Genomic DNA, 15500 nt, shown 5'->3' with positions numbered 1-15500 from the left:
CAGCAGCATAACACCCACGGTTCTGTGTCCCCCAATTAGGCGACAGAGTAAGAAGGGAATGAGAGTGAATTATATATATGTGTGTCTCACACACATATACACACACACACACACACACACAGATTCACTGATGCATGATATAAATTTCACAGTGTGCCCCATATTACCCATTGCATTCTCATATCTATCCTAAAATATATAATATAGGAGGTTATACTTAGATGATCCCTATTGGACACAGATTGCTTTTGACACAACTGTGCTCTGACAATGATGAGGAATTGTTGCTTTTTACTATTGTATTTTAAAACTTTGAATAAATTTATGATTTTAGTTTGGAGCTGTATTGCACTTTATTGGTCTCCTTGGGATTTGCCTCCCACGAGAGCCCAGAGTTTGGTTTCTCATACATGTCAAAGTCTGTTACCTCTTGTCTGCCACCAGAGCAGGCCAATGATAATGGTGTGTCTTTGGTCCTTTCAGACTGAGCTTCAATGTCAGCACCATTGTCCAGCAAAATCTCGACAACGCCAACATGACCAGCAGTAGCTGCCAAGATAAGTGGTGTAAAACCTATAATTTAAACAGAAAAAAAAAAGGTTGAAAAGTGCAATACATTGGGAAAATTATACAATATACAGAATTCATTAGGTGGTGCTCACAATCCCTTATATGTAGAGAAACATACCATCAGAGAAAATACTTTTTTTCTTCAGACAGGATCCAATCATATATTTAGCAATAGATACGTAGTCACTGCAATGGCCATTAATATGGCATCCAAGCTACAGATTGTAAATCTGCCGTTTGCAATGGAAGAGTACCTTTACCTTTCTTATCTCTGTGTTCAATATTGGCTCCCCTTTCCAGAAGAGTCTGCACCAGCTCTTCATGGCCACCAGCACAAGCAAGGGTTAAAGCGGTATCATGGTTACTTTCAGTCTATTAGAAAAGAGAACCACTTCATTAAAATGCATAGACTTACAACTCAACCTAACAGATGCTATACAGATAGTGAACAGGGCAACCAAAACGAAAAATAGGCTAGCTTAATGCTACTAAAGGAAACCAATCATCCTGCCCACCCAGACACAGGAGCTCGATTCTGCTCACTCACCTCCAGATTTCTGCTCAACAGAAAGTAAACCTTATCTGAGGACGGCCCTGTTCACATTACCTCTGACTGAAGGATGTGATGTATCCACTATATATACATATTGTGAGATACATCACTGATCAGGGCCACTAGGGAATAAATAAGTGATGTGTATATATATATTTTTTTCTCCACACATCTTTGTGGAAATTAGTAGCGTACATCAGTACCATAATACCGTATATACTCGAATATAAGTCGAGATTTTCAGCCCAAAAAATTGGGCTGAAAGTCCCCCTCTCGTCTTATATTCGAGTCATATACAAAGGGGGTCGGACGTGTCAGGTCATACTTACCCGTCCTGACGCTGTGTCTTGAGCCCCCAGCTTCTCCGCGCTCTCTTCCTGCCTTCAGCGGTCACGTGGTGCCGCTCATTAAAACTCATGAATATGCGCATATTCATAAGTTTTAATGAGCGGTACCACATAACCGCTGAAGACAGGAAGAGAGCGCGGAGAAGCTGGGGGCTCAAGACAGCGTCAGGACGGGTAAGTATAGCGATACTCACCTGTCCTGCGTCCATGGCTGCTTGCTGCTGTCTGTCATCAGTCAGTGACTTCAGACAGCAGAGGGCGCGGTGACGTGGTTAGTGCGCGCCGCACCCCCTGCAGTCTGAACGTCACTGACTGATGACGTGGCAGATAGCGGTGAGCAGCCATGGACGCAGGACAGGTGAGAATCTGACACCCAGTGACGGAGAGGTGAGTATGTCATTTTTTTATTTTTACATGCAGCAGCAGCATGGGGGCAGCATATGGGGGAACAATCTATGGAGCTTCTTATGGGGGCAGCATATGGGGGAATAATCTATGGAGCTTTTTCTGAGGACACCATATGGGGGAATAATCTATGGAGCATTTCCCACCCTAGACTTATACTCGAGTCAATAAGTTCTCCCAGTTTTTTGTGGCAAAATTAGGGGGGGTCGACTTATACTCGGATCGACTTATACTCGAGTATATACGGTACTTGTCAGTGGGGTAGCTAAAGATGTTATTACAAGCATAATGCCCAGATTCTGACCGTAAAAACCAACAGGAAACAATGTATAGCTAAAAGGGTAATTCTAAACTGGACATGTATGGAACCAGCACAACATAGATCATGAAAGTCTGATAGCATCGGATTCCCGCCCCTGAGAACTGCAGCTATTTGGAAAAGGAGTATGTGAAAGGTGGCTTCCATATTCAGTCAAAAAGATAAATTTAAGGGTGGCTACACATGGGTGTGTTACTTTCCGGCCACTTCCATGGGAGCAGCTTATCACATATATCTTACCTGTGCATCAATATCTATGGAGGGGTAGATTGGTAACATGGCTGAAGGAGATATAATGGGACTTGGAGTTGGCGTCTGAGGTTGGGATATGGAAGTTGCAATGCTGTGGGTAGGAGTGTTTGAGATTGCAGACGTTCTTCCACTCACTGCTGTTGAATAAAATAGCTCAACTTAGTAGTGCTATTAAAGAGTAAGGCACGCAGTTGCATTAAAAGTTTATTTCAAGGTCTGAGAAAAAACTTGGACAAGTAGATGCTCAAAATCACTAAAAAAAAAAATTTACCATCTCTGCATTATGACTCTGACTATCGGAATTGTGGCTCCTGTATGATGGAAGCCACAATGCTCTGCCGGATCTGTCACTTGGAGGCCCCAAGGGTCTGGTGAGCTGTTCAATAACGAAGATTTGGGGAGAACCTAAACCTAACAATCAATAGCCAAAGCATTAAAATGCTAAAGCAACGTGACCTGGATACTGGAAGCATTTCCATGCTTCAATACTTCTGAATATAAAGTAGTTACTCAGGAAGAAGTGGCCATAAAAGATTACACAGCACTCCGTGCTCACAGGCAATACCATTACGTATGACTAGGACAGTCACCTTTATACATCAAGTAACAACTTGTGATGAGCGAACGTGCTCGGATAATATGCTTGGGTGTTATTCGGGTATCTCGGGTGTGCTTGAACAACATGCTAGAGTCTCTGAGGCTTCATGTCTCCCAGCTGTTAGACAGCATCAACACATGCGGGGGAGTTGCCTGTTAGGCAGCCACAAAACATGCAGCCACAGGGACTCAAACATATTATTCGTGTACGCCCAAGATACTCGGTTAGCACCCAAGGGTGCTTGGACAATACATCAGAAGCATGTTCTCTCATCAATAGTAACAATCATATAGACCAGAAAGCTTAGGGCAATGAAGTAATTTAATTTCTGGGCCTTGTTAGTGAATGTAATTCTTTCCATATACTTACCCAACTTCCCTCTAGGTCTGTAATTTAAAGAGTTAAGTCATTTTAATTTGTACTTTATAACCCAATAGTACACAAGCCAATAAGCATTTTTGTAGTAGATCTGATCAGAGACATCTGCTCTCTCCACCAGAATGGACCTTTCATTCTCCAATTGATCAATTTACTGGGTAAAATCTGTATTCAGTGAAGACAGATTATTACATTATTGAGATAGGATATGAGAGCTGCTACTGATAAGATTCTATGTAGAAGGGAGGAGAAGAAATGGCCTCCTCCCTTTTATATCGATGCTTACCAAACTCAAAGTTCTCATGGCCCCCAACAGATATTACCTGGTTTCCTAAATATTGCACAGGTGAAAGAATACTCATGACATTAGAAAATGCCACATGTTCGCACACCTGTGCAATACTAAGGAAATCCTGAAAAGATGACCTGTTGGGGGCCATAAGGACTGGAGTTTGTGGAACACTGTCCTACATAGAATCTTATCTGTAGCAACCGCCATCTTATGCAATACTATTTAGTGGGGAGGAGATAGAGGCAGAGCAGCTCCCTTCTGAAGACATCTTAGTAGCAATTGTTCTTCATCTCAGTATTGTAAGAATCTGTCTTCACTGCATACAGATTTTACCCAGGAATTTAGGATTTGGAAAATGAAGGATCAATCAGTCCTTGTGGAGACAGGAGCAGATTTCTCTGATACATATTGCTTACTCTCGTTGAGTTAGAAAATAAAAAATTAAAGCGACTGTTACTCTTTGTGGAGCGCTAAACCTATGAGCCACCTACATTACCAGGCATGTAGACTACACTTCAGTACACGTAAAACCTGCCTCATATCATATCATGTAGAAGCCACAATGCCAGGAACTGTGGCAATGCCCTGCAGTGTTATACAAGCCATTACAGGGAGGGAAAAGGAAACTAACCTTTCTACGCACTTTATTACAGAGCAACTGAATTGGTCACTATTGTGGTAATAATTCTGTCAAGCATGGAAGTTTTGCAAATCACCTTATTAGATTTGTCACTTCCAGAAGTTAATTCCATGTAAGTGGCTTTCACATACTTGCTTTTCCCCAGCTGGATTTCAGAACATACTCATTTGGAGTACAGATGATGGCAGTGACAGGGTCAGCACCTGGGTCCTTTTGAGTGTTTTTCTTATCTACAGAGTTTGTGAGACACAGGTTTGGACGCTGCTCACATACAATTTATTTACAGGAACTGAGTCAATAAACTGGTTTGGAAAGTTTCATAACTATCCATGCTGAACAAAAGTATTAATAAAAAAAAAAAAAAAAAAAATAGTTACTCTTAAATAAGGTCTAGGGCGCTAATAGCAGGGCAGGCCACCTATTTAGTCAATTACACAATAAAATTGTGTAACTGTGCACATCTCTATTCTAAAGGAAAGTCAGCAACTTGCATAATTTGCTCAAGGCCTCACTCAGACGTTAAGGATTTTTCTTGTATGTAAAAACACAGACCCATTACTCTGTTTTGGATTTGAGTTTTAATTGATTTTCACTGAAATAAGAGAAAAAAGCAAACCTACAAAATTTCCATTCATTACTCCACTTTTCACAGGCCTTTAGACTTGAATGAGTAATTTAGATCATTTTTTTCCCAGCTACAAAGAACATGTGCCATTTATATTCAGTGATATACTCAAGTCATTTATGGACGTGTGAATGAGGCTTAGAGAGACATTTTATGCTATTTTTGATTAGTGATATTTACAAAGTGGGGGGGCGATAAATATTAAAAACATGGGTCCTCTCATGGTACAATTCCTTTAAGTTTCAGCAAAACTGCAGCAAATCAAGCACTTTATTATATAAAATGACCAGTTACAGTGATACACTGCCGATTTTGCAAGTTTTCCCACCTACTAAGAATGGATGGAGAGGTCTGTAATTTTTATCATAGGTACACTGAGAGAATCTTAAAATTATAATCAGCAAATCACTGTATGATTTTTACATAATTTGCATTTTATTGCATGAAAAGTATTTGATACAATAGAAAAAGGGAACTTAAAGTGAACCTGTCACCAGGTTTGGCCAATATGATGCATCCACTGCCTTTCAGGGCTTTTCTACAGCATTCTATAATGCGGGGCAGTCCGATGGGTGGGAGGCGCTAGACCAGGACCTGCAACACCCATCAGACTGGACCACCCTGCAGGTGAGTATAATAAAACTTATTTTTCTTATCTTTCAGGTCGGATCGGGCTTATCTACAGCATTATAGAATGCTGCAGATAAGCCCTGAAAGGCGGTGGCTACATCTTATATTGGCCAAACCTGGTGACAGGTTCACTTTAATATTTGGTACAGAAACCTCTGTTTGCAAATTATAGAGGTCAGGAGTTTACTGTAGTTCTTGACCAAGTGCACACACTGCAGCTTGGATTTTGGCCCACTCCTCCATACAGATCTTCTCCAGATGTTTCAGGTTTCGGGGTTGTCACTGGGCAACATTGAGTGTCGGCTCCCTCTAAAGATTCTCTATTGGGTACAGGTTTGGAGACTGGCTAGGCCACTCAAGGACCTTAAAATGCTACTTACGAGGAGTCACTAATTAGTTGCCCTAGCTGTGTCTTTCGGGTCATCGTCATGCTGGAAACCCCAGCCATGACCCATCTTCAATCCTCTTACTGAGGGAAAAGGAGGTTATTGGGCAAAATCTTGCGATACCTGACCCCATTCATATGCCCTTCAATACAGTGCAGTCATCATTTCCCCTTTGCAGAAAAGTACCCCCAAAGTATAACGCTTCCCCCACCATGCTTCACCGTTGGTAAGGTATTCTTGGGGTTGTACTCATCCTTCTTCCTCCAAACATGGCAAGTAGAGTAGATACCAAAAAATTCTATCTTGGTCTCATCTGACCACATGACCTTATCTCATGCCACCTCTGGATCATCCAGATGGTCATTAGCAAATCTCAAATGGGCCTGGACATATCCTGGCACGAGCAGGGGGTCCTTGCGTGCACTTCAGGATTTTAGTCATTGACAGCATAGTGTATTACTAATCATAAAGTCTGAGACTATGGTCCTAGCTCTCTTCAGGTCATTGTCCAGGTTATTCTGTGTAGTTCTGTGTAGATTCTTGACCTCTCTCAGAATCATCCTTACCCCACAAGGCAAGATCTTGCATGGAGCCCAAGATCAAGGAAGATTGACAGTTATGTGTTTCTTCCATTTTCTAATAATTGTTGCCTTCTCACAAAGCTCCTTGCCTATTGACCTGTAGCCAATCCCAGACTTGTGCAGGTCTAAAATGTTTCCCCTGGTGTCCTTAGACAGCTCTTTGATCTTGGCCATGGTGGAGGGTTGGAGTGTGATTGTGTGGACAGGTGTCTCTTACGCAGATAACTAGTGCAAACAGGGGCAATTAATACAGGTTATGAGCGAAGAGTAGGAGGGCTTCTTAAAGAACTAACAGGTCTGTGAGAGCCAGAATTCTTGCTGGCTGGTAGGTGATCCAAGACTTATTTCAAGCAATAAAATGCAAAATAAAATCATACAATGTGATTTTTTTGGTTTGTATTTTTAGATTCTGTCTCTCACTTTACCTTTGAAACAAATTACAGACCTCTCCATTCTTTATAGGTGGGAAAATTTGCAAAATTGGCAGTGCATCAAATTCTTATTTTCCCCTCTGTATATAATCAAGTTCTCATAGTTTTGAAGATCTCTGCATGGGGTCAGTGAAAGGAAACTTTCATTTACTTAGTGACAAATTCTGTGATGATCACAGAAGAGCAGGACTTCTAGCAGCCACAGGACAGTTAAGATGAGGTAACATGGTAAGCCAAAACTGCACCCACCTGGCGGCAGACAAGGGCTGCACAACTATTTAGGAAAGTTTCCGCTACATGGTCAACTGCAACAGTCTCAGATCTCCGATTTATCAGAAGCCATGCACTAGGACAAATAATTCCATGGGAGTAAAACAATACAAATTTGCTGTTACTTCACTGCAAGCAGAGATGTACAAATCCATGAGGAATTGATACAGAAAATATACAACTTATTACACAATGAACGTGCTTCAGTTGCAGTGCACAGGATAATCTTAGAAGTTTGAACTCCAAAAATATTAACATATTTGTTACAGTAAGTATGTTCACACCGCGGGTCTGCTGAAACAAAAAAAAAAGTTATAAAACAACTTGCTATTCATATAATTCTGGCTTTTGAAATTCGTTAACACTTTTCAGGCTTTGAAATAAGCCAAGCGGTTAATAGTGCCATGAACATGCTTCTGCCGTGTTCAGCTAGGAAGGCCATCATTAATTTACAATAGAAATCAATGCGAAGGTTAAAAAGATGTCTGAAATGAGCCCAGGACTCTGAACATTTGAAGCTATGAAGATGCTATTTTGTTTTTTTTTCTCCATGTCCAGAAAATAGATGCATAATATACGCTTTAAATAAGGAAAAAAAAATACGTTTAAGATGCTCAAGGCTTACAAAACTCCAGAGAACAGGGGCTATTACTAAAAAGTCTTTGGATTGAAAAACTGCAATAGAAGAGGAATACGGTCGTTCAGAAACCTTGCTGCGAAAAGTTCAAAGTATGATCACACATACGCCAACGCGTTTCAAGGTTTTCAAATCTCTTCATCAGGACCAAACCACATGATGATGTTCTGATGAAGAGGTTTGAAAACCTTGAAATGCATTGATGAAATAAACCGCTTTCATGTGTCATCTTTATGTGTGATCGCACTTTTGGATTTGGGCAGCACGGACTCTGAACTAAAGTATTCCTCATCTATTAACACCACAGCTCATTGGTGGTCCTGCTGCAGACTTTACATGCTTCTATAGGAGTTGTGACAACAACCCCATCAGGTGAGCGCACCTTTGATTTTCTATATTGCTCAGTTACTGAATGAAACCCTACTTTGTGCTTTTTTGTCTCTCTAGTTATTCTATCTGACCTGCTTGAAAAAAAGACGCAGTGTGAACATACTGCTTCACATTTATAGGCGAGATATGGACACATTTCTGGAGACTGTTATAGCAATCTTGGGGGTCAGGAAATTATAGCATGGAAGACAAAAAAAAAACCTTAAACGTTAGTTGACACTACCTGACTTGAGGGATTTTTCCAGCTGCATTTAATGATTCTCCTTTAAAAGAGACTACAACGTTAAGTGGATTTTCAAGGACTTTTATAATAAAAGGCCATTAATACAAAGTTTGGTGAGGAAGGAGGGGGGATTACTTCATCCCACCACTGGACTAAAGACTGAGAAGAGCCCAGTTCCTTTTCCGTTTCGTGCTGTACACTATATAGTGACTGTGCCTGGTATTGCAGCAGCAGAGCAGTAGTACCAAGCACAAACCAATACCAAATGGATGGCGCTGTGCCTGGTAAACAATTAAAGGGACAGTTTTATTGAGCACCGTGGCCCTTCAGTCTGCTGATAACCGTGGGATGCCAGAAGATGGGCACTCTGTTTTCGGTTGCACTCCAAATGGTATTCACTAATGAGGAATCGTGACGCATTTTAATGTGGACATGCAGATGAGAGAATCATTGATTCACAGAAAAACAATTTACATCACTAAATAAAAGACATCAGCTTGTGGGCAGGACTGTCTTACAATGAAGCACTAGCCAACATGGAGTTGTGCACTGCAGCACTGAGGCATTTTCTCCCCAGATCTGGCATCACACAACCTAGCCATAGCACTGAACAACTCTCCTAAACGCATTGCTCTAGTTCGTGTCATTGATAGCAGCATGCCACAAGCACAGTAGCATTCAGATGGTCACCATAAAACATAAATGCACTGCAAAACTAGTGTAAACTCTGGTGGACGTTTCATAAAGTAGGCATGCTATCCAAGAAAGGCCACAAAGCAGTGGACAACCCCCTCTTAATTAAAATGCTGTATTTCCCAGTTAGTTTTTTTTTTTTTTTCATTACTTACCTCACACACAGACCTCACCTCTTCCCGGTAATTTTGTTGTTCACAATACATGGGCTGCTGCGCTCATGGTCTCCAGCGTGAACACCTCCACCCGACAGGGGGACTTGTGATCACTGCTGCCCATTAGTAGACACCGATTGGTATCCCATGTGTGCACTGCAGAAAATGCCATCTAACAGCGCTGAACAGTGCAGGACATACCTATGTTTATTACAAATTTAACTGAGGGGCTAAAGGGTGTGGCTCCACAGAAAAGGGGCACTGCTTTGCTGAACAGGGTGAGGCTTACCATGTGACAATTTTGGTCCAAGTTTCTGGCACGAAGTCAACTAGCAGATGGTATAAACTTAAAGAGATTGCCCAGGTTTGAGAGCACCGTCTGCCTATGCGACAGCGTGCGATGCACGATTTCCCAGAATTGCAGGTACGATTTCCATAAATGTGGTCACGTGACGAATGGTCTCATCTGGCTTCTCTCAATAGAAGTGAATTGAGAGATGTCAGCAAGTGACCGCATGTACACAAATCACATACGTGGGGTCAAGTGCTACAGTTACGATTCAGGAGACTTTGCTCTCCAATCTGGACAATGCCTTTAAGACGAGGCAGTTTAAAGATGCGCCAAACTTATTATCCAGCAGGAACCACTGACAAATCCGATACATTGTAAGAGTGCCTAGTCTAACTTTGCACCACAAGAATTAGGCCAAATGGTAAGTCTGCCCTCTTTCTGTTCACACACAAGTGATTTAATGACAAGACCCAAAAATACATTTTGAGAGAGCTCGGAACAAATGCATCTTTTAAAGAGGATGAAACTAAAGAAACTAATGCAAGACTTGTCACAATGTACACAGAAATTACTGGCAAATTTAAATAAAAGCACATAGAGCCATTGTGAACCATCATACCCACCTGCCATGATGTCATCCAGAGTGTCAGTGAGAGTCTGAGCAGGACTGGCTATCATTAACCCTTCTTGCGTTTCTGCCAGAACACCTTGCCCCAGCCCAGTTAGCTGTGCTTGCGCCAATTCTTGCTGTCCCACTATAACTCCTTGGAGGTCTGCAAGATTTGCAATGGGCCCAGGGGATAATGAACCTGATGCCAATGGCAAAACTTGAGGCAATGCCAACGGCTGCATGGGAGTAAATCCCATAGGTACTGCTGCAGTCTGCTGGGAGTCCTGTTTGAGTAGGATGGTGTCAACCTGCTGTAAGTGAGCATAGTCTACCTCTGTGATCTCTTCCCCATCCCCCACTGGAGTTAGCAGGCCAAGATGTTGGCAAGACTGCTGCTGTTGCTGCTGCTGGAGCTGAATTCTCTGGGCTTTCACTTCTAGGTACTGCTTTTTAAGCTGCTGTTGTGTTTTTAATTGGAGCTCCCTTTCTACTTTTTGTAGTTCCTCTAGTATTTTTTGCTTCTTCTGGATCTGCTCCTCGCGGGTTTTATTCAACTCCTCAATCTTTTCCTTCGTCAGCTGATCTGCATGAGCAAGCTCCAGGGACTGTAACTGTGCATTCTTTTCAATGGCTTCTTTGATCCTCTGCTCCAACTCGGTGAGCTTCCCCTGAGCTTCTTCTACAATGCTTTCTGGAGATTGACTGCTGATGTATCCCTGGGCATCTTGGCCGCTTTCTGGCACATGGCCACTGGACTTCTGCTTAGATGCAGCTGTGTGAAAAAGAAACCCCTCAGAACCAAATGGAAGCGCAAAAGGAATGGCAACCTCATGAATGCCACTGCCAGATATGGCGGGAGCAGATATTACAGGCACAGGAACTACACCCACACTTTGACACACATACAAATGGAAAACCCATAGTGGTTACAGTACAATGCATTCCCATAGTATTACGAAACTTAACAGTGAGAATAATCCTGTCTACTATGGCACAGTCACAGGTAATAGGTCTTATGCTCCATGCTTTTATAGGTCTAGATTAGAACCCTACAGTCCATTTCCATCAGACTACTACATCAAAGGCCATCACCCAAAGGGAGATAGGAAAACAAACAGGCTCCTGCCAAGTAAGGAATTTCACCGCCACTTTGCTTCCACAGTTTGAGCATTAGACAGAGATTGCAGAGCTATGTTAGTAATGTAACGGGGAGATCGTGAATCTACAACACGTGTGTGCAAATGATCCCAACCTTGGGTTACCAATGACAAAATATGGATATTCTTAGAGAGGGACAGATTATATTACATTTAGATTTCTACTTTAGTCAGCAATACCAGCTTTATGTAGGAAAAATGTGTGATATGGTAATTAAAGGGAACCAGATTTTACCCAACAAACTACCCCTACCATCTTTAAAAGGTGTTGTCCGGTCAAAACCGTTAAGTCTGCTGTCAATCTGTGTGACTGCAGACTTATGAATCCCTGATTCATTCGCAAATTTCAGACCCAGGAAGGGAGGGTATGTACGAGTTATACATAACAAGGTCAGTGGGCGTGGCCTCACTCTCCACACACTAGTATGCAGCAAGGTCACGCCCTCTGGACTGACACGCCCACTGGCCGTCCACATCACTGGTTGGGTGCGGCCTCGGCTCTATACAAGTGTATGGAGTGAGGCTGTGCTCACTAACCGGGGGTATGTATAACTCCTACATTCCCTCTATTCCGGGTCTGAAATCACCGCAGTGGACCGGTGCATGCGCAGGGGGGATTTACAAGGATTTACAAGCCTTATTGCTTTTGACTGAACAACCCCTTTAAGGCCTCTGTTACAGTATTCTAGCAACCTGTATCCGGTCCAATGGGCGTCACTGGTCATGCTTTGGCACCCAAGTCATCCACACATCCCCAATCGCGCTCCTGCACAAGCGTACTCCGCTGAGGGCAGAGCAAAGTCCTGTAATGTGCATTGGCCTGGGGAGGCCAAAAGGCGCTGATAATCAGGAACTAAAGCTGGCCATTACAGTAGTTCACTGACCTCAGCAGGGCAGAGTGAACACCACATGTGCACAGGAGCGCGATTCGGGTACACCGTGTGAATGACGTAGGTAGTGTCATCCACGTGAAGCAAGCAGGAGAACGGCTTTGCCACGAGTTGGCACCAAAGCAAAACCAGTGAGGCCCATCGAACTGTGCTTTATGGATGTGGGGATGATAAGAGTATTTTTGGGACCATGCAGAGGTGATTGGAGACTTGTATACATCTTGCTAGACTACTCTACAAGAGACAGGAAAGGTGGTAGCCATAGTTTATATTGGAAAAACCTGGTGATAGATTCTGTTTAAATATATTAAAAAAAAAAAAAAAACTCCAGATATTGATTGGCCAAGTTCAATCAGGGAATTGGATAATGCCAATAGTAACTAAACAAACATTCATAAATACATATATTTTAGGTCTATATATCCAAGTGCCCTTTTAATAACAAGCAGATCAGCGAGGCCCGGGTCCCAAAAACCCCCACCAATTGCTCAACTCTCTATCCAAAGGTTCTCAGGTCAGGTGACATATATATATTATTTTTTTGTGTTATCTTGAATGATACGTCCACTCTGGGCATTTTATATACAATCCCCACTGATTTTCTGTCCAATATTAAAGCAGTAGGCACTTTGCAGAAATTATCCACAAGCAATGCATGTTTCGTGGATATGCCCAACCCATAAACACTATTATGTAATAGCTTTGAAATATGAGGTGAGAACATCCAATTGTTCAACACCGATTATATACAATAAGAATCATTTTAAGATGTCCATTAATGCACTTGTAAATTGCAGTGATGGGCCTGATGCAGCTACGGCATCCACTCTGTTCTATGAGCTGAATAATCAGCCTCAAAGGGCCAACGTATGGATCCAAATCATCCTTTATGCACGGCAGGTGGGATGAGGACATTGTGTGGCTTCAGTTTTATAGGGCACAATGTGCATAGTAAAAAATGCCCATAGCACACACTGTACAGAGAAGAGGGGATGCCAGCCATCAGCCTCAATTTCAGGCATTGATCATCTTCACATTGCTGTTGTACATCGAGAAACTATTTTTGCGGTTCTGGTAGTTCTCTTTTAGGCAATCCTTATTTCTTCAATTCACAGGTAAAAACACTTTCTACAAGCCTCCTGGCATCGAAGAATTCGTAAAGCCAACTTGTCAGAAAGATAAGCAAACTACAGGCATTGTCTGGTTGACGGTGCCATACTGATTAAAATGATTCCTTGAGTGAAGAAATCAGTCTTGTAGTTCTTGTGCAATCAGTGTTAAAAGTTTTCAGTTAATGAGATGCCCGTTCTAGGCGTGACTGTAGGCAAAGTCTTATCTTGGTGCTCTAGGCCAGAGAAACCAAGAAAAGACAAAAGACCTGCCCGAAGCACAGTCTGTCTCTATGATGAGGAACAGGTTTGTGCTTTGGGGCGGGGCCAGTGGGTTAGGAAGATAAGACTCTGCCTACAGCACCACACAGAAAAAACAGAAAATAATTGGCGAAAACAGAATTCAAACTTAATTAAAATTAATAACGTGAGTTTATAAAGTCATATATTTCTTCACAAAATATGTTTGAATCAATCCCCTCCAAAAAAAAAATGAGGATGGCAGACCATCCGGTATATCTAAACAAAATTGACTCACAGATGGGTGGAAAGAAATCCCGCAGGGAGAGACAAATAATTAAAAATAATTAAAAAATATTCGTCGGGGGGGGGGGTAATTAATGTACAGTGCGTGCGCAAGGTTTATTTATAGCAAAGTCAATCACAGGCAAGGAACTCAACAGCGCATGCGCCGTCAATGTAACCCGGAAGTTACAAGGTAAGACACATCATGTGATTAATTACTTCCGGGTAAGCTAGATGTCAGTTACTATGAGACGCCGTCTCTATGTAAACAAACGGCGCCGTACATGTACAGCACCATGGAATCAATGGTGCTATATAAATAAATAATAATTTACCTGGTTCATTAATCAAGCCTCATGTTATGGATGGGTATATATATATATTGCTAATGTAGTTTTGTATTTACTATTTTATGCACTTCAAGTTGTGCCAATATTGTAATAAAGGCATTTTATTATTGAATATTGTGTTCCAGTAACTTTTTATTTTATTTATACAGCAACATATATATTTTAATATATATCAAATTTTTTTTTAATTATTTTTAATTATTTGTCTCTCCCTACGGGATTTCATTCCACCCATCTGTGAGTCAATTTTGTTTCTACAGCACCACACGAAGCACGGGCATATAATTACTTCTAACCCTGATTATAGAACAACAAGACGGATTTCTTCAACCAGGTATCATTTTAAATCAAAATAACAGCAGCAACATGACATGGTCTGTAGTTTTCTGAGCACAATCCTGCTGACCGATTCGCTTTAAAGGAGGACCAGTCACTCTTTCAGACGTGTCTGTTTTAGTATATTCATTTGTTACTTAAATAATTCTAAGCGCCTTTTGTTCCAACTCTGCTTTCTGATATTTCTCTATTGAGTCACAAGCTGGGGCCGAGTCCTAGCATATCCTTACACTGCCCAATGAGTGCTGCCAGTGCTAAGCTATGTTCACACGTTGCAGAAAAATTACACTGTGCATATGCCAACAAATCCGCAGACATAATCCACGTGTTATTGGCGGATTTCACCCTACTCCATTTACTAAGTACTGAATACGGTGAAAACTTCAATTAAAATCTGCATTAGCCTAAGTTCATACGTTGCTTTTGTTGCTGGTTGTTTTCTGCAATCAAAAACTGATCTCTGGCAGAAAAAAAAAAAAAAAAAAAAATAGAGCTGCAACCAAAACACCGGTTTTTCTGCATTTTTCAGGATCCCAAAGTAGAGCTTTACTTCCACAGTGAAGGCATTAACAATACAAGGTGATAGGCAACCAATGCACAAAATATGTGAAACCAACATTTTTTGAAAAAAGGACAATTTAGAAAAAATAAATAAACTTTATCCCCTAAATAATTTAAGTTTTTTAAAACCAGTGACTAGTCTGAACCAAAAAAAAAGTTGGATTCATGTGTGAAGTGCAGCTGCCAACCAAGATTACTTGAGTTCATGAAAAGAGACACAATTGCAAGTGTAAAAACAGCAGGGGGGGGGGGGGGTTGAACTGATAGGGCATGGTTAGGGAACCCCGTCAGGATG

The 15500-nt window shown here is 41.6% G+C and overlaps 1 protein-coding gene across 6 annotated transcripts in view; it reads right to left on the bottom strand.

The window, feature by feature from the left end:
- Positions 1 to 15500, bottom strand: part of ANKRD17 (ankyrin repeat domain 17) — a 180155-nt gene that overhangs the window by 58579 nt on the left and 106076 nt on the right. For 3 of the 6 annotated variants that reach the window (XM_073590394.1, XM_073590413.1, XM_073590421.1), the window contains exons 15-18: positions 10291 to 11049; positions 2435 to 2583; positions 831 to 942; positions 428 to 573 (exon numbers count right to left, since the gene is read on the bottom strand). In XM_073590394.1, the coding sequence (XP_073446495.1) occupies positions 428 to 573; positions 831 to 942; positions 2435 to 2583; positions 10291 to 11049 (1166 nt within the window). The remainder of the gene's footprint in view (positions 1 to 427; positions 574 to 830; positions 943 to 2434; positions 2584 to 10290; positions 11050 to 15500) is intronic. The other 3 variants (XM_073590404.1, XM_073590431.1, XM_073590438.1) reach the window with 3 other exon arrangements.

This window comes from Dendrobates tinctorius, unplaced genomic scaffold (assembly GCF_039654945.1).
Source record: "Dendrobates tinctorius isolate UK_male_01 unplaced genomic scaffold, ASM3965494v1 ptg000011l, whole genome shotgun sequence".
Taxonomy (NCBI): Eukaryota; Metazoa; Chordata; class Amphibia; order Anura; family Dendrobatidae; genus Dendrobates; species Dendrobates tinctorius.
The sequence above is the reverse complement of the archived record's forward strand: the minus strand, read 5'-3'. Positions and strand labels throughout refer to the sequence as shown.